At 42.0% G+C, this 17,710-nt stretch overlaps 2 protein-coding genes across 2 annotated transcripts in view; both read left to right on the forward strand.

Moving 5' to 3' along the window:
* Positions 1-537: 537 nt before the first annotated feature.
* Positions 538-6,928, forward strand: AHSG (alpha-2-HS-glycoprotein). The gene is made up of 7 exons (XM_010145651.1): positions 538-741; positions 2,122-2,232; positions 3,438-3,522; positions 4,352-4,515; positions 4,819-4,932; positions 5,721-5,801; positions 6,653-6,928. Exons 1-7 carry the CDS (start codon positions 538-540, stop codon positions 6,926-6,928), a joined length of 1,035 nt encoding a protein of 344 aa, XP_010143953.1.
* Positions 6,929-12,613: 5,685 nt separating this feature from the next.
* The window catches only part of FETUB (fetuin B), a 9,421-nt gene continuing 4,324 nt past the window's right edge, over positions 12,614-17,710 (forward strand). Inside the window, exons 1-2 of the mRNA XM_010145652.1 lie at positions 12,614-12,898; positions 16,889-16,999. Coding sequence (XP_010143954.1) covers positions 12,677-12,898; positions 16,889-16,999 — 333 coding nt within the window. The 5' untranslated portion in view covers positions 12,614-12,676. The remainder of the gene's footprint in view (positions 12,899-16,888; positions 17,000-17,710) is intronic.

Raw genomic sequence — 17,710 nt, forward strand, 5'->3', positions numbered from 1 at the left:
AAAAGTTGCTATATAATTACATTTACTGTTGAATGTGATCCTTAGAACTGACTCAAATTCCATTTTCTAATTGATCTTGTTACTGATCTCACAGTTTAGACCAGGGTCTGGTGAGATCTGGGCCCTAATAGAATTTGTCCTGTTTACAAGAAGGCTTAATTAGTGCTAGCATCCTTACACATTTAACAGGAGGGATAATTTTTCTCTTGCATGTACTGCATTTGGTTGGTAGAGAAGTGTCTAAAAATCATGTTACATTTTTGCTGACACTTTCTTCTTTAGCAGACTTCGCAATATCCTACCTGATAAAATTTACTTTGGCCAATATTAATCAGTCAGCTTGATGTCCTAACATTTACTTTTCTCCTTTGTTGTTTGCAATGCCTCTTGGAATTGGGACAAATATCAGACACGCGCTCATGCGAAGTCTGTGGTATGTACTATATAAATGAGACCCCACTTCTAGCTACCTGGCTGCCACCTGAACAGTATTCTTAGATCTCTATTCCTGAAAGGGATTGGCTTTCCTCGGGTGCCATGAAGGCAATAGTTGCTTTAATATTGCTTGTTCAGCTTCCAATTCACAAAGCTCTACCAGCAGCTTCCCCTCCTCCCTTGGGCTGTGATGACCCAGAATCTGAAGCAGCAGCTGAAGCAGCTGTGAGTTATATTAATGGCCACAGTCACCACGGATACAAGTTTGCCTTAAACAGAATTGAGAATATCCGCGTGATACCCCAGGTAAGTGAGGAGCTTGAGGCAGAGCATTGTGTTAGCCTGGAGGTGCTTGGAAGTGACCAACCAAGCCCTGCCAAGGGCTGTATCCTCACGCGGGGTAGATCAGCATGGCTCTGTTGATTTAAATGGGATGCCACGTGGTAGCAGCTGAGAATCCAGGTCATTGGAATGTATCTCTCAAAGAGCAGATCAGAGTGGAAGAGAGAAATCTTTGGATATTATTGTTGCTAGAAAGGGCTCAGGTGACAAATGCAGCTTGCTTGCTAGGGCAGATCATTCAAAACTAATCTAGAGAAAACTGCGAAGATAATCTTTGTGATGCAGGTAATTATTTACTGGCTAAATGCATACCTATCATAGCTCTATGCTATTAGTGATTTTGCAGCAGGCATTAATTTTACCAAATATCCCATTGAGCTGACAAGGAAGCTGAATGGAAATAACTGCAGCTTGCGAGTCTCGTTTTCACTAAGATCTATTGTCATCATTGTAGGCAGCCAGAAAGGCTGTAGAAGTGGTCGTGAATACAATGTATGCACCCATTCAGAATCTTTGATTCTCTCAAAACATTGAAAACAGCCCAGATATTAACAAGAATGAAATTCCATGGTAGTTTTCTACTTATTACGAGAGAGAGGGTACCAAAGTCATTTACAAGAGACTAAAACAGACATTAATAAGATTGGAAGTGTGCCCACTGTAAGCCCCACAAAAACAATGGTGACACTGCTTTGCTCATATTTAATACTTTTACACTAAAATATCTTCATTGGTTTAAATGGAATCACTCATGAGTCAAACCTGAGAGTCAATCCTGGAGCTAGGGAACCTCGCTTCTGCCCTTCCACTCACATGTCCTCTGTTATAGTTGCAAAGGTTCAGGAACGACCATAAAAGATCCTGAAGTCTGTAAACAACATGAGTATTGGGGATGGAACTTAGCTGGTCCAATTTAGTGTAATTCCAGTGGGATAAATGGGACAGGCCAATGTGTACCAGTGTTTATTTGGTATCTGTTTTTTTCATCAACACAAAGTTTTTTCATCAACAAAGGCAGCTGTTGTTAAAACTACTCAAGAAAATAAAAACAAGTTAACTTAAGAAAACCAACCCACTACATACAGGCTGGACTTGACAAAACTTATGGGCCAGTTCCTCAGCTGGAAAAAATCAGCGTGGCTATCTTGACTTACTCCAGCTAAAATACTGGTTCCTGTTTTTAATGAAGTTAAATACTAAGTACCTACTCAGTTACTCAAGTGTATACCTGGAGCTATTCAATGACAGTCAGCAAGAGAGACCTCAGAGCAGCTGCAGAGAGGAAATCTGGTGATGTTTCATGAAGTAATTACTACAATTCCTTGGGTTTTTTTTTTCTTCCAGGGGCTGAACAATGACATAATATTTCTTGAACTTGACTTATTAGAGACCACATGTCACATTCTCAGCCCTACACCTCTTGAAAATTGCACAGTAAGGAGCTTCACAGAACATGTGAGTATCTAAAATACCAGCTTAGTCCCAAGGTCCGTGTTCAGTATGTTGATGCTAGAGGCCAGGCTATCATCAGTTAGATTTCCAAGCAAATGTTATATCACTGTAACAGCCTACAACTACCCAATCCCCTGTAACCTCCTTTTTGAGTTAGTTGCCTTCATGTCATGAAGGATTTCACCCCTGTGTTTCTTTCATGTCATGTTACGTGAAAAGGACAGGTCAGCGTCAGAGTAACATCCCACACACTGTTCCAGAATGCCAAGGGGTCTTGTTTAGGAGCTCCAGATTCAGCCCTCCATGGTCAGCCCAGATGTCACTGCCTCATTACAAACTGCAGACAGGGCAGTTGTGAATCTGTGCAAACACAACCTTCCCTTGGCTACATGTGTGGTGCCAACCAGTGAATTCCATCAAGTCTAGACATCTAGTCCTAGTCAAGACTGCAGAAGAGCTATTCCCTTCAGACAGGGCTCTGCTTTCAAAGTAATGCTCAGCTGGAATTTACTGGCCTCACATATTTTGTTCTTATGCAAGTGTGATCCAGTCATGAAATACTTTCCCTAACCAAAGCAGTGGAAGTGGTGTCTGAGTGCAGGCAGCTCTCGGTTCTAAGCAGAAAGTAGGCTGAGCTATTGTCAGCCTAATCCTGCGGTTTCTAGAATACGGCCCAATTCACAAAGCTCATGACTAATTTTGACTCATGATCCACCTCTGTATTCACCAGGGCTCAGATCCCATTTTCCATCTTGGGGAGGTAACTCTAACTGTTCCCTCTTCCCAGTGATTCCAGCTTTGCCAGTAACATCTCCCCTGCTGTATCGTGTTGCATGTGAGCGAGCTCACAAAAGGCAGCATGCTCTGCTGTTACCATGGCCACTGACCGACCAAGATTATTCAGAATGTTATCAAACAGCTCTGCTTTGACTTTATGAGGCGGGAACCTGAACCAGGTGTCCATAATCTGGCTATCCTGGCACTTCTGATCTTCTGAAATCCAGATTTGGATCCAAATTTTCCAGCTCTGGTATGCCTTTTGCAAAATCACAGACACCAGGACATGCCTAGCAGCTCCTTCGCAATCAGACTGATTTTGCCAGGAACACTCAGCCAGGATCTGTTCTTTTTAATTTAGTAATAGTTGCCCTTTTCAGAAATTCCTATTTATCTGAATGATGTAAAACCTTGATTTTTGCTCTCTCTAGGCAGTTGAAGGTGACTGTGATATCAAACTGCAGAAGCTGAATGGACAGTTTTCCGTACTTGCCAGTAAATGCCACTCACATGCAGGTGAAGACTTTGTTCATTAGGTTTTAATCTAGAGGCTGGAGGCTAGAGCAAAAGCTCTTCTGATTCTAAAATGCTGTGTATAAATATGGTATAAAAGGTGACAGTTTATGAGTTTTCTAAACGCAGCTGTTTTGAAAGTGATTTTTCCCCTTTTCTGATTTCATTCACCTACAAACCCAGCTCTCTCTCTCTTTGCTCCTCTTTACTATGACAATTAAGACACTATAAGACTATCTGGGGAGCAAGTCCCATATTTGACCTAGTCCTGAGGCTTTTTGCTTCAGGAGTTTAGCTTCCTTGCTGGTCTGTATTTACTAGAACATGTTGATCTTCAGAGCCCCTTTGCCAGATGCAGCTTATTTCCTAAAGCCAGCATTTTCAGTATTGCCATGGGAAAGCAGAATCTCTATTCTGCACGCTCTGTACAAGATCTCTTTGCTGTGTACGAGATGTCCTCAGTACTACATACTGAGTATGTAGTACACATAAACACAATATCCATAAATCAAAATATCTTCATTTTTTCCCCACCAATTCTTGTGTGAGCTGGGACATCTTTTAATCGGTGTCATGGATAGTTTGCCAGAAAGAGAATTGATTAAATCCTTAGTAAGAACATTCAAAATGTGCTCTCGGAGTCCACAGCACTTTTGCTTGCAGAAAGGCTTGAACGGCCCAAGTCGTGTGAAATAGTGCCATCTATGGTCTGCACCGCAAATTTTCCTTCCACTGTAATATGGGACAGTCCATAAAACAGTGTTTTGTGTGACTGAACAGGTCTATAACCTACAATCTGATCGAAATGTAATCTGTTTGGTTCCTCCTGCAGACTCAAGTGAAGATGTTACCAAGTTCTGCCCTGACTGTCCGCTGCTGGTGAGTTTGAATAACACTGAGGTGTTAAAAGCTGTTACAGCTGCGCTCAACAAACACAACAGCAAAACTGCTGATGCTTACCTCAAACTCCTCGAGATTGGAAGAGCCAAAATACAGGTAATTGCTACAGCTATGTCTAGCCTTCCATGTAAACAGAATATTTCTTCGGTGGTAATTATGCTGTGCTAACTACTTATGTCTCCAAACAGATTTAGTTTGCTCTAATTTGCCCTACTGAAATGCTCTTGAATTCCCAAGCATTTTGTGTCATTTTAGCCACAGGATTCCCTTTCAATTCAGTGGGAGGTGCGGAGCTAGAAGCCACAACATTTGCCTTTTATCTTTTCTCAGCTGTTCTGCAGTTTCACAGTCTGTTAAGTGCAGTGCAAAGTCAGTTAAACAATTTTCCTGTTTTATCAGTATCACCCAGCGCATATTGTCTTTGTTGAGTTTGCTGTGGCTGCCACCAATTGCTCAGCAGAAGAAGCTAAAGCTAATGTGGAGGCTTGTCAACTGCTGCCCGACAATCAGTCTGTAAGTACACCAACACATCACTCCTGATCACGCCAGCTCAGAGGTAGAAAAGTGGCATCCTGTGATGTGCTCACACCTGTGTGGGAATGGACCTTTGTGTGAAGGGAAGTGCAAGAGTTGTAAACTATCATGATACATGTTTCAATCCATATTTCCTAAAGCTGTATCACACCTCTCTCTTCCCTCTGAGATATCTGGACTGGATTCTGATGTATTTGAATGTATTTCAAAAACACTTGTAGACCAAAGTGCCCTTAAAACAAAACATTTTTAATGAACAGAATATGTATGATTGTTTACTCTCCTTAACAGGAGCACGCAAGAAAAATAGTCTCTTTGTACTGGACAGTACACAAACATGTAACAAAAGGGCAGACTGTTTCACCTCCCTACAGTTTAAGTGCTGTCAGTGTGCTTTGTTCTGATATATAGGCTCTTGAAAATTATAGTCTATTATGCTGTAATTCTTCTGTTGTTTCTGATGAAATCGAGTCCCAGGCAGTTTTAGTGGGTGGGAACCTTTTACCGAGATTCCTATATATTCTTTCACTCCCTCATATCCAGACATACAAAGGATCTTACTCTAGAGGAACACAGGAGTTTCACTGATTTGCCAGTTAGGCATTTAAAAGCTTGGCTTTTGAGTCCAACGAACTAAAAGGCGAGCACTTTACTGCTCAGATAGAACAGAAGATGTAGCTATTTCTAATGTACAGAAATTAAAAATTGCAATGCAGCTCTTCTCTATTTTATAACTATTTTCTCTTGACTATGTTCTGCTTTGCCAGAATTTTGGTTTCTGCACAGCAACAATGGTAATACTCCCCTCAGATAACCTGGAAGTGAACTGCCAGCTCTATGGACATCAGGTATCAACTCCAGATAGTCCCTTCCCTTCCAGAGTATACCATGCTACTAGTACTGTTAGAAATAATCACCCTGAGTTTACCCCTTTCCCTGCAAGACCGTGTTAGCTATCTGTGACAACTTACGTTTAACTTTACACCCTAAAAACCAAGGTAAGGTAGCTCCTGGTTATGCATGTCCTGGGCATGATGTCACCTCTGCTATCCATTCTTGACACATTTTGTCCTCCTAACCATATTGGAGCTTCCCATGTCTGGTGGGACAAAGGGAAAAAATTCTGCTCAGCTAGAGGGATGGGGCAGATAGTTGTAACACATAAATCAGCCATTGTGGTAGATGAGATCAGCCGGGTTTTTTGCTAGCAGTCCTTAGATGGGACTGAATTCAGGGAGCCTGACCTGCACTGCTATAGCAAGAGGAGGGAAACATGTATGTGCTCTCTCCAGGTATTTTAGCCTCCATTTGGACTGAGAAGGGCTAGGTGGTGGCTGAATACTTCCTACAGACCAGAGCTCTTGAATAGAATAGTAATTTACCTGTCTAGGAGCTGTATGAGAGAAAGAATAAAACACGCGATCTTGAATGTTTCACCAGCTGCACAAGTGGCCCTCAGAGTTCACATAGCAGAGAATTTGGTGCTAATGATCCACTGGATATGAAAAGTGTGTTCCTGTGCTCCTGTGTATGTGTTCAAATGCAAATCAAACTTCTGTGATGGTCAGGAATGTTTTGTACCTGGGCTGGAGCCTTGTATCTAGTTAGGAGCAGGTTACCTCATGCCCTGACATCCATGACCTGTATATTACAAGCCCCAAATCACTCAACACAATCGCAAACTGTTTTTCTTTTCCAGCCTGGAGTTACCTACTCCCCACCAGCTCAAGCTACATCAGCAGGACTGTCGCCCGGTCTTGTAACAGGCTTCACGAACCATAATCTCAGAGTTTCCCACAATAACCCTTCTGCATCTGAATCCAGCTCTTCAGAATTTCCTCTGCTCTTAGCAAAACCTGTAGCAAAGAGAGCAGTTGCAGAGGTTGCTCAGCATGACAAAGTACCTCGCCCAGTTGGCTTTGTGCCTCCTCCTCCTCCTCCATGCCCTGGCAAGATTCGCTATTTCAAGACATAAGCTGTGTTACAGACATGGCAACTCAGCTAACTGAAAGATCAGTGTGCACCAGCAGCATCAACACACAGACCACAACATCAAGAGTGAATAGGTGAGAACACTTGACTCTGAGCCTAAATGAGTTTTACCCTCCAGAGGGCAGAGCCCTGGCCAGGATCTCGCCAAGGTCTGCTTCAAAATATAGGTGATTACACCATATAGTACTTGGCTGCTCTATATACAGAGATGCTTCAGTTAAAATACAGAATATATTGTTTCAATGAAACTGTTGCAAAAACTATGCAACAGTTGTAGCTTTGTGATAGAAACATCACCTGAAAGGTTACTTCACAATAAAATGTTCAACAGAAATGCTTTGGTACCTTCTATCTGTACATATTTTCATTTCGTTGTCAAGTATCTCCTTCACAGCATTATGAGTCATATTCTGGGCTTGACTTCAAAAACAGTAAGCTCCTGCACTTCCCATCAGCTTCTCTGAGAAGTGTGGGTGCTGAGCACTGCGGAAAATCAGGTCAGTCCTTTCTTTTGATCACACACCAGTAACACTAAAGAGGTGGCAGGAAAAAATGTATTCTTCCCTTCCACCTGTAGTGTTTCCTAGCATGTATCTACTTTTAATATGCACCAGAAGTACCTCAATACTTTTGGACGTGGAATAAGAGTATCCAAGTCTATGAAAAGAACAAAATCAGGACATATTCATTGCTGCACAGGCTTAAAGCATCTATCTTCCAACCAAACACACATGTATTCTCTGTCTTCCAGCAGACACACAGGTGCAACATGACCATGGGGCACTGCATGGCCTGTGTGCATGTAAGGGAATGCCAGTTCAAGGGAATAAAAATATACTACAGACCTGTGTCTCGTATGATAGGACCCAGACAGGGATAGCAATTTACCATTGTCCTAGCAATCAAATCTTCCCTGAATTTCTGACACAAGTTAGAGGCAAAATCTCTTCTAGGTAGAGAAGTAATACGGGACAGGGGCCAGAAGGATCTTTGCTGCCAGCCAGACTGGAATTCTGCAGGCCCAGGAGAGCAGGCTCAAAGACGGTCATGAATCTTTAACCAGGACAGCGCTCGCTACAAGATAATTATCATGCAGGCAGCAAAAGCTGCAGAACACATGTCATTTCTGAACTGTTTCAAATAACCTATCCTGTTCTCCTAGTTACAACCTTCTGGTATTCAGTAAGCAACACAACTAACATTTGTTCTTGGTGGCAGTGTGACAGGTTGCTATACGGAAGGGTTCTGCTCTGCTCTGTCAATGGGGAAAGGAGAAGCTGTAGGCATTTGCACCAGCACTTCAACTGGGTGTGTGAGGAGAAAGAAAAAGAGAAATCAGCCCATAGTCTAACGAGATGGCAACATTCTGCTGACAAGCTCTCCCCATGAAGGCTGCAGCTCTCATGTTCCAGGAACACGCTGAGTTCTTGCAGGATGTGTGTTGCAGGCAGTTGCACCAGCTCCTGCCAGTCAACTGCTCCGTGATTTTTTGCTTCTGTAAAGCAGTGAGTTCAGTATGTTCTGCATGCAGTCATTCATTCAGAAAGTGCTAGTACTAAGCTGTAGAAATTTCTTGAAGTGGTAAGGTAGGTGGTCCTCCCATCCCACTGCCTGAGACACAGTACAGGATTCAATGAAATGGCTACTGTTATGATCTGCATTACTGTAACATCAGGTACATGGGACTGAGTTTTTAACTTACCTGGAGCCATTGGTTTTCCTAACTGGTGTCTTTTGAAAACCTTAACTAAACCTTACAAAATGTCTTGTATATAAAGAAGTGGGCACTAAGGGACAGTATTTTGCAGGCTTAGAAAATTCTCTATCTGATAGCAGAAACGGTGTGTCTAAAAAAGCTGTCCCTGCCCTTCAGAAATGTTGCATTTTCTTGACTTTTCCAACCACACAGAGCAGAGCATCTGCAGCCTCCACACTTCACAGATGCTCTCCTACACCTGGCGCAACTACTCCATTGTTCCCTAGAACAAGGAGGAGGGCAGAAAAAACCAAAAGGCAGAATTGATCTGTGCATTCCAGGTAGTAGCTGCACCTCATCTTCTTTCCCCTTGAAACTTGTCCTCTAAAGAACACATTTTGCCCTCTAAAGGACACACTTTCCACGACTGCTTTGAAGCAGTCACTTTGTCTCCCCCTAATGTGGTATATTCATGCACCTGGACCTTAGTAACAAGTTCAGTATTTAGTAATAGATTAGGGCAAAGAGTGCTATGAAATGGGAATACATAAAATACAAATGCCTCCTTTCCTGAAATACAGCATGAAAAGTTCTGTCAGGTCTGTATCACCAGCTGACAATATTTTGCAGCATTTTCAGACCATGTTTTGCTAAAGTATATGTACTTCATGTGCTGCTCTGGCTGGACATGCTCAGATTTCCCAGCTGTGTCCATGGTTTGAGGTCAGCTACTTCAACAGAAATGTTTTCCCTTTCCATTGGGAGGAAAAGTACAAAGAACAGAGTCGGGCATATAACAATTCCCCATTATAAGAGGCACCAACATAGCCAGTACTAACTAGCACCCATCTCCATAGAAATGCCATGTACTGTACGGATAAAGAAAATGAGTTATTATCCTTTAGCCGCAGGGGAAGCAGCCCCAGGGACAAGGAACAATGTGAGCAAGTCTGCATTGCTGCTTCTGCTGTGGCTGTTCTATGGCTACAGCAGTGCTTCTCAACATCCACCCTGTGTATCCCTTCCCTCCAGGGTACAGCCCGTACGTTATTCCTCACCCCGAGGGTGCAAAGCAAATGGCCACACATGAGGTAGCTCAGTCTAGCAGCCATGTGCCCCTTCCATCCTGCTATCTGAATTTTCCACTTCTGCCACCAACCAAAGTCTTAGAAGAATTCTGGCCCCAGTGCTGTTGCAGGTCTTCCTGGCTTTCTGTGGAGCTTCCCTGAGAAAGTTTGTTGTCTCCCAGAGGAACAGGCTTTGAGCACTGCTGGGCTAAAGAGCTGGGATTCTTTAAATCACCAGTAAAAAAAAGTGACAATATATAAAATTTCAAAACCAACAAACTTTACATCAGTATTAAATAGAGACAATTATGTCCTTCCTTTCCTTCTTTCTCCACTCAATACAGGGGCAACCCTGAAACTGCAAGTTACTTGGTGTCACCCAGCAGACAGCTGTGATTGCAGAGACTCCCATGACAGAAAATGAAGGCCAGGGAAATAGTTACCCAGCTTCTGGTATCCTTCAAGGTGAAATACTACAGAATTGCCCCTTAGTAGAAAAACAGTGATTTTCACTGAGATCATCCCCAAGTAACAGTGATTGTCACTTCTCCAGATCTTCAAGATATCAGTTCCTTGTACGGCTATTCCCCTTGTCTCCTGGCAGGTTAGACAAGGTGCACCACTGTCATTCCAAACTACAGTTTCTCCAGGAAGAATTTTCCATGACCCTTTTTCATCTGTACTCAGCAAATCACTTGAGAATCCATAGTGACCACAGTGCAATCTCTTAGCTGGCAAATTAGCCTCCAAATTCAGCAGTGAGGGGATAAGTCAGAGGTACAACAAACCTGCTTAGCTTGTGCTCTCTGATACTATGGGGGAGCAGCTGAGTCAGTAAATGACTCCCCCCCAGAGGCACAGTCTCCAGTCACATCAGGATTGTATTATTTATTGATGCTGAAAAGGTATGAAAGCAGAGTACTGAGTAGTGCTAGAATAATTAAAGTAGTGACATTGCTGGACCAATTTCCTTTGTTCCTCATGCCTATAGGCACAGGCTTATGATTCTCCTGTGGTTTCCTACAATTTAAACTGGGGTAGGCTGCAGCAGTGGTTAGAGAATTCAACAAACTAAAGATTAAGCAGGTGGGACTCCTTCCTTGAGCCAATTCTGACCATACTATGTAAAAGAGACAATAACACTCAACCAGATAGAAAACTAAGGTCCTAAACCATCCAGCCAAGAGCCAGTTATGGGATAAAAAGTTGTAGTTCATGGAGAAGTCTGGACTAAATCTGGGAGAGTTATGCAAGTTGATGTGAACTGGCAAAGAAACAACTGGATGTACATTTTCCTTGATTCAAAGTACAAAAAGAATAATTTATAGGCAAAAACAGAGCAAGAGGAAGGCACTGGCTACAAGAAATCAAATGAAGACTGTTCACCCTCTAGTTTATCTTACATGTTCTCTCTTCTTTAAAAAGTTTTTCCTGCTAGATTCTCCCCTTCAGACCTTGGGCACTGAGACAAGTATAATCAGCCCCAGGTCTGCAACTTTCTTACAAGCCACTTTCCCCCCACTTCCCCCATCAGCGTATAATTTCAGACTGTTCTTACTTCATCACTGAGTGTGGTTCTCAGGCAGTAAAAATGCAGTGGAATGTTACTATTAGCCGTGAAGTTCATGTGCAGCTCTACTTGCCTCTAAACCTCCAGGAATATAAAGCCAGGCATTGCCTGCAGGGGCTGAAACCAGGTACAGCCAAAAGGTTCAGATGGGAGGATATAAAAGGAAACAAGACTTGCTCTTTGGCATCAGAAGCAATATGTAATGATGGCAAGTTCACAGAATACTCTGTGCAATGTGGCAGTGAGAACAAAGTCAAAAGCTGGTGGAAGATGGACTGAAACAGGGAATGTTCAGGGCTCAGGGAAGTCAGAGTGGGGGGTCAAATATCCGGTAGGTGTCAAGAAATTGAGAGTTTTAGGCAACAAAAGACTAGTGGGAGTCAAGGCATTGCCAGGGCACAAATCCTGAAATGGAGCCTGTAGTAGACTAAATTTTGAAAGCCCTGGTTCACTTACTATTTCCTCCATCTCTTACAGTAGCTTATTTTGCACCATCTCACCAGCAGAAGTGAAGTCTTTGGGGCAAGAAAAAAACTTATCACTTGTGCCACTACATTCAACAGCAGTGAATGATCAGTCCCAAATAAACACAATGGAATTTTCTGCTTAAAAACAGACACCATGATGAAATTGTTAATTCCTTACATTGCCTTGTTATCATATTATCTTAGAGTATTTAATGGCTTGATCAGGACGTTTATCCACAGGCTTTTTGTCTGGATATGGACTGCATTTTGCTGGCTTGGCCTAGGCTAAGGGTTAATGTTCATCTGTAGGTATCCAGCTGAGTAGAAATGCTCAAAGAATGATTCCAAACTGAGCTTTCTATCCCAACCAAACTGACCGCATACAACAGAGTCAGTGTATTTGTTTACAATTAGCATTTAACAAAGTGTAAAATCGGTCAGTCTTGTGGCCCTTCTCCAGTTCCCATTCAAATTACTGAGACCTTTGTTATTGTCTTATTTGGGAGGACTGGATCATTGACAGAACAGAGCTGGAGCCAAACCTGTCCTGCATGTAGGTTTATTTAAACAATTCTTGTTTGTTAGGAAAGCAGCTTTGTGTGTATATTCTTGTCTCTTGCAATAAGGCTAAAGTTATACAATCTGTCCAGCAAAGTTGGGTTGGAGATGTAAAGCCAGAAGGAGAAAGTGCTCTTTGGTCCCAGAGGGAGTAACAACACTTTCACAAAAGTTTCACAATGATTGTATAATCATTGACTTTGTGTTTGCTGTTGCCGCTATAGATTTAAAGGTGATGGTCAGTATGTAGTAAAAAGGGGACGCACGTTTATAAAGAGACATAGCTCCATTACAAAAGTCTGCTATTTCACACAGGTCAGCCCCTCCATACTGACTTACCATTCTGATCTGCTGCACTGCTTTTCTAAGCAGAATGGTTTTGCTTGTTCCAGTGCTCTTCGGCATACAGGCACTGTGCTCCTGGGCTGCGTCTTCTCCTGCCAGGAAAGCAGTGACAGCCTTGCTTTCCCCTAACTGTGATGACACTGCAGTAGAGGAGGCTGCAGATCTGGCTCTTCGCCAGATCAATGCTCACCGAAAAGAGGGCTACATACTTAGGCCTTCCCGAATTTTCAATGTCCGAGAACAACCTCAGGTAAGTTACCTGCTTGTTCTGTATCTGTTTCTCCCATGAAGAGTCCTGTGTCTATCACTATTCCTTAGCAATATCTATCTGAACTAAGAAATATTTCAAAAGACAAATGTAAAGTTACATTCACAGGACTCCAGAGGCCATGTCAACTTTATGCACAGATGACTAGAAACAGTTTCATCACCACTGTGGGCAATTAGAGAGCAAATCTCAGTCACGATTCTCTGCTGCCTGCCCCTGGAAAAGCTCCAGGCATCAGTTCAAATTTGGTATGAAACACCACTACTCTGATTTAATTTCATTTTACACCTTCCTCCCACTGCCTTGAGCAGTTGGAGTGCAAAGGCTATTAAGTCATTGTGTGTTTTGCACAAAAGATATAAGCACTAACAGGTGTAAACATGTCCAGCTTGGGACCAGGGAATTCCTTCACAGAGCTCTAGATGATGACTCATTCTCCAGAAGAAATCTGAAACCAGTTCAAACGCAAAAAGTACACTGGAAATACCTGTGGAGTATCACTCTCATACCCTCAAGTATCTGATTTCTCTATACATGCTTAATTCATTACTACTTCATGTCACAATAGCTGAATCTACTAGCACTAGCAGGGACAACCTCACATGAGAGCACCATGACTACTCCTCCTAAGGCACTGTGGAAGCGTGCTACTAACATTCCCTGCCATGCTTGCTCACCTCCCATAATCTTACCTGAAAGGCTGATTTCTGAACCCTTAAAGAAAAGCAGGCTCGTTATCAGATGTTTAAAGATCTCTACTGGCAAGGGTATGACACTACTTCCTGCTGCTCTCACAAGGACAGAGTTTCTGCAGACTTGCTGTGGCCTCCAGCAATCTGAGATCTCTGGACTAAAGACGCACACTTGGCTTACTTTGTGCTGCGTTCTCTATATTGCTTTGCTCGGGTGACACAATGTGCCCACTAAGCAACTGCATTATGTCTCTTGAGGATTTTTTCCACATGGGATGCATCTGAATTGGCCAAGAATGGACATCACCAGTCATTGAGCTAGGTATTTAGCCCCATTCTGGGGCTATTTCCTACTGAAAATAATTAGAGCACTCCTATGAGCACCCTGGAGTGCAGCACGGTGGGGGCAGACCTGCTGTAAACCACTTTGTTCATCCCCCTGCTTCTCCCTTCACCTGGGCCAAGCATATCTCAGCCCGGGAGAATTTTTGGTTTTGTTTGCGATTGGGTCTGTCATTTGATTCCCTAGAGACTTAATTTACTGCCTTAGGGCATACAGTGTTCTGTTCATTTGGGGGGTTAATTTACTTTTATTCTTATTTTTTGTATCTAATATGTTTATCCTGTAAATAAGATGTTTCAAGACACTGCAATAACAAAGTAGACAATCCAAGCCCCTTGTCACATTTTTGCTGCTGCTGAGACCGAGTGCGTAAAAAGCAGTGAGCTGTGACGAGGCTGTTTACTGACACTAACACCCTTATGCAACCTTCTATTCCCCTCAAAAAAAAAAAAAAAAAAAAAAAGAAATCTCCTTTTTTATCAGGCAGTGGTCCTTCCTCCCATTTTTTTTAACCAATACTCAAGATTAAAGCATTTTCAAAATTACTTAGAATTCAAATCTGCCCTTAAGCAACCTGTGGTTCAATTCTGCTCTAACTGAACCTAATGAGCCATCTGCTATTAACTTATATGCAAGTAGGACAGAGATACTCTTTCACACGAGACTAACTTCACTGACAGGCACTTAACCAAAATCACAAAACATGCCAAAATATTTCACTTATTTCCCTTGCACCAGGTCACCCTGCCGCAAAGGCAAAGCTGTGCTGCTGCCACACCTCTCCCGGCTCCCAGGATCCCTGCACGCACTTCAGCAGCAATCCTAGCACCGGCAGCGCTGAGGAAGGGACCTCTTTGGCAATGCGCAAAAGAGAAGTTTCTATTCAATACTAAGCAGATATCAAAAAGCCTTTGCATAATGGTCTTTTAATGAAAATTAAAATAAGGATGATGAAACCTTCAGACATCTGCTGAGCTCTGAATAAACCCCAAATTATCCTTTCCCCAGTGGAGGATGATACGTATAGAAGAAGGCAGACAAAAAGATGTGTAGATTTTATAATAATCTCAGCTGTGTATTAGAGCTGATATTATACAAGGGAGCTCCAAGCAACAGGTCCACCCTGGCTGCATTTAGTATTTCCATGATCACCAAGCTTCACAATCAGCCTTTGTGATTCACCTGAGTAAACCTGTCTAACATCAAACACATTTGATTAGAAGAACATTGCTTTAATGAGATATGTCTGTGCTTTTGCCTTCAGAATACCTGAACAACCGACCTAAAAGCTCAAATAACTAGTCCCAACTTCAGAACTCCTTAAAGATACACATTTTTTCTAGCTATTACTTCTTCATGTAGTCTTTGTGATTTTTTTTTTCCTCATAAAAGATATACATAAAGTTACAAGCCTTTACCAAATGCTGCACCACTCAGAAAACCACATTTTCAGCAGAAGGCAATTATGATTAGTTCCTGCCTCAGAACGATCTAAGCAGCCAGGTGAGGGGACACCGCCACCGTGCCACTGTGCACAGTGCTGCTGCACCTCAGCTGCACTCTCTGTCAAAACCGTTTTTGATCTTTTCACAACCTTCAAAACAGCACTTCCAGTTAAACATTGGGATTAGTGTAGATAAGCCTTGACAGCTTGGTGCAAGGCATGACCAGATTACTCCCTAGAACAGTTAGGGAAAAAAGGGGGTATGAAAATATAAAAAATGGTACAAAGTGTGGTAAGTTGCCAATGTAAGAAAGTAACTCAGTGACAAAGCTAAAAACCAATTTACTCATTCTTTATTTTCTATTTACTTTGCTTTTTATATTTAAAGAGTTTAGTTCTTAAGTGCATAGAGTAGAGCTCACCTAAAATCACCACCCCAGACTCTTTCCAGAGATCTCTATACTGTGTGACCAGACGGGTGTCTTCAGAACTCAAGAACAGATACCTCTTAGTGTTTTTCCAAACAGCATGTAAGCAAAAAGGCCAGCAACACTCCAGCCTTTAGGTGTCCTATTGACTAGTCATTAGTCGCTGTTAAACAGAAATCAAAACTGAAGCCAAAATTGTACAGATACTGGTCCCAGATTTCTACAAGACTCTTGCTCCCTAGCGTTTCTCTGTAAACCAGTGAAATTAACTAGCAGTGAATGAATACGGCTCTCATTCAGTTTTGTTTTCTCTCCCTCTTCACCAAAGACATAATCTCAGTCTAAACATGTAGCTAGCACTCACATCTGAGTTCTTTTAGGATGTATAAATAACATCTGCTCTCTACCCAGCTTTCCACTACAGAAAATAAAATACAATCCTACCAAGCTGTATCTGTGATAAATATCCTGGAAAGGTGTTTGGCCACATCCACAGTGGAGGTAGAACCAGGAGCTGCACCACGCAGCATCTCATCTTTCTGCACTACATGACGTAACTGCTTGATATACGGAGCTGTACTTTTAGTCTTTCCCTGTCCCTCTCGCATGGAAACATGTTTGCCCAGAAGTTGAGCCCTAACTGCTTTTTTTTTTTCTCATGTCTGCTGGGAATGTTCTATGTTAGCAGTTTTTTATTATTTGTGGTATTTATCATCTCATTGAAGGCAAAATAACGTTCTTTTCAAATCAAATCATAAAATGCAATTGACAAGGAAAAGATTACCATGTTTAGTCCTTACTCTTGGTTATGGTTGGCACCAGAATCAAAAGGATAAAACAGATTCTAAAAGACTGTTACATGATTAAAGCTGGCTAGATATATGACAAAGTCTGTTCTAACAAGGTCTGAATCTCACCTGATTTGCCACCAGTGTCCCACAGAATGTTCAGGTTTTAGAATATCTGTGTGTCCCACCTGTGTATTTTGTTTCTCCATCCCGTTTACGTGCCCCTGCTTTGTCCTATACAAAACTGGGCTATGAGCCTTTCTTCTTTTGTTTTCAGGAGAACACTGGTTCTGTCTTCTACCTCATCTTGGATGTAGTAGATACCGAATGCCATGTACTCAGCAGAAAGTTGTGGAAGGACTGTCCAGACAGAACAGCACATTCAACAGTAAGGATTTTATTTTCTTATTTAACCTCAGGCATGATGAGTTACTCAGGTACTACTGATTGCAGCAAAATCCCTACACGTGCATTTTTAGTAGACAGCAGAACTTTGAGGAAATCAAAACCCATATGTTAAGGTCCACAGTTTTCCTCTGTGTTTTCTAATAAGTTTATAGACTGGTATGATTTATTTAAAATAATGAAAATTAAAAGGAAGGTTTTGACCAGAGCTAGTATGCAGACATAACTCAATAGCCATGCTAGGACGCTGTCTAGACTATCGGTTCTCTTTTTATAGCAACCCTGTTAGAGCTTATTTTAAAGACAGTCTGTCAAGAAGGGACTAAAAGAAACCCACTTTAGTATAACATGTGATTTTTGGTTTAGTTTAATTCCACTTCTATTCTGACAACTTTGGAAAAATTTCATTGAAAGAGGAGAAAAAAGAAAGCTCAGCAAGGTAAGATGCCAAGACAGAAGGTGATCTGAGGCTTGCTACAGGTGACTAGAATGACTCTGGATGAGGGAGGAAAAAACCTCATATAAAATGAAGAATGATGAGAAAGAAGCTTCATATGAGGGAAAAAAAGTTATTATTAAAAGTTGTTATTAAATTGTCCTGGGCTGCTGCTTAGGTCAATCAGCTTTCATTTTTAAATGAAAAACTGGAAAAAATAGAAAGAATTCTGCTGACTTCAACTTACAGCGCTTTCAG

Source organism: Buceros rhinoceros, unplaced genomic scaffold (genome assembly GCF_000710305.1).
Source record: "Buceros rhinoceros silvestris isolate BGI_N320 unplaced genomic scaffold, ASM71030v1 scaffold3811, whole genome shotgun sequence".
Taxonomy (NCBI): Eukaryota; Metazoa; Chordata; class Aves; order Bucerotiformes; family Bucerotidae; genus Buceros; species Buceros rhinoceros.

Excerpts from the sequence above, each read along its gene's own strand:
- AHSG (XM_010145651.1), top strand. The coding sequence starts at position 538 with ATGAAGGCAATAGTTGCTTTAATATTGCTTGTTCAGCTTCCAATTCAC. Across the intron at positions 742-2,121 it reads ATATCCGCGTGATACCCCAG|GGGCTGAACAATGACATAAT; the intron begins GTAAGTGAGGAG and ends TTTTTCTTCCAG. Across the intron at positions 4,933-5,720 it reads TGCTGCCCGACAATCAGTCT|AATTTTGGTTTCTGCACAGC; the intron begins GTAAGTACACCA and ends CTGCTTTGCCAG.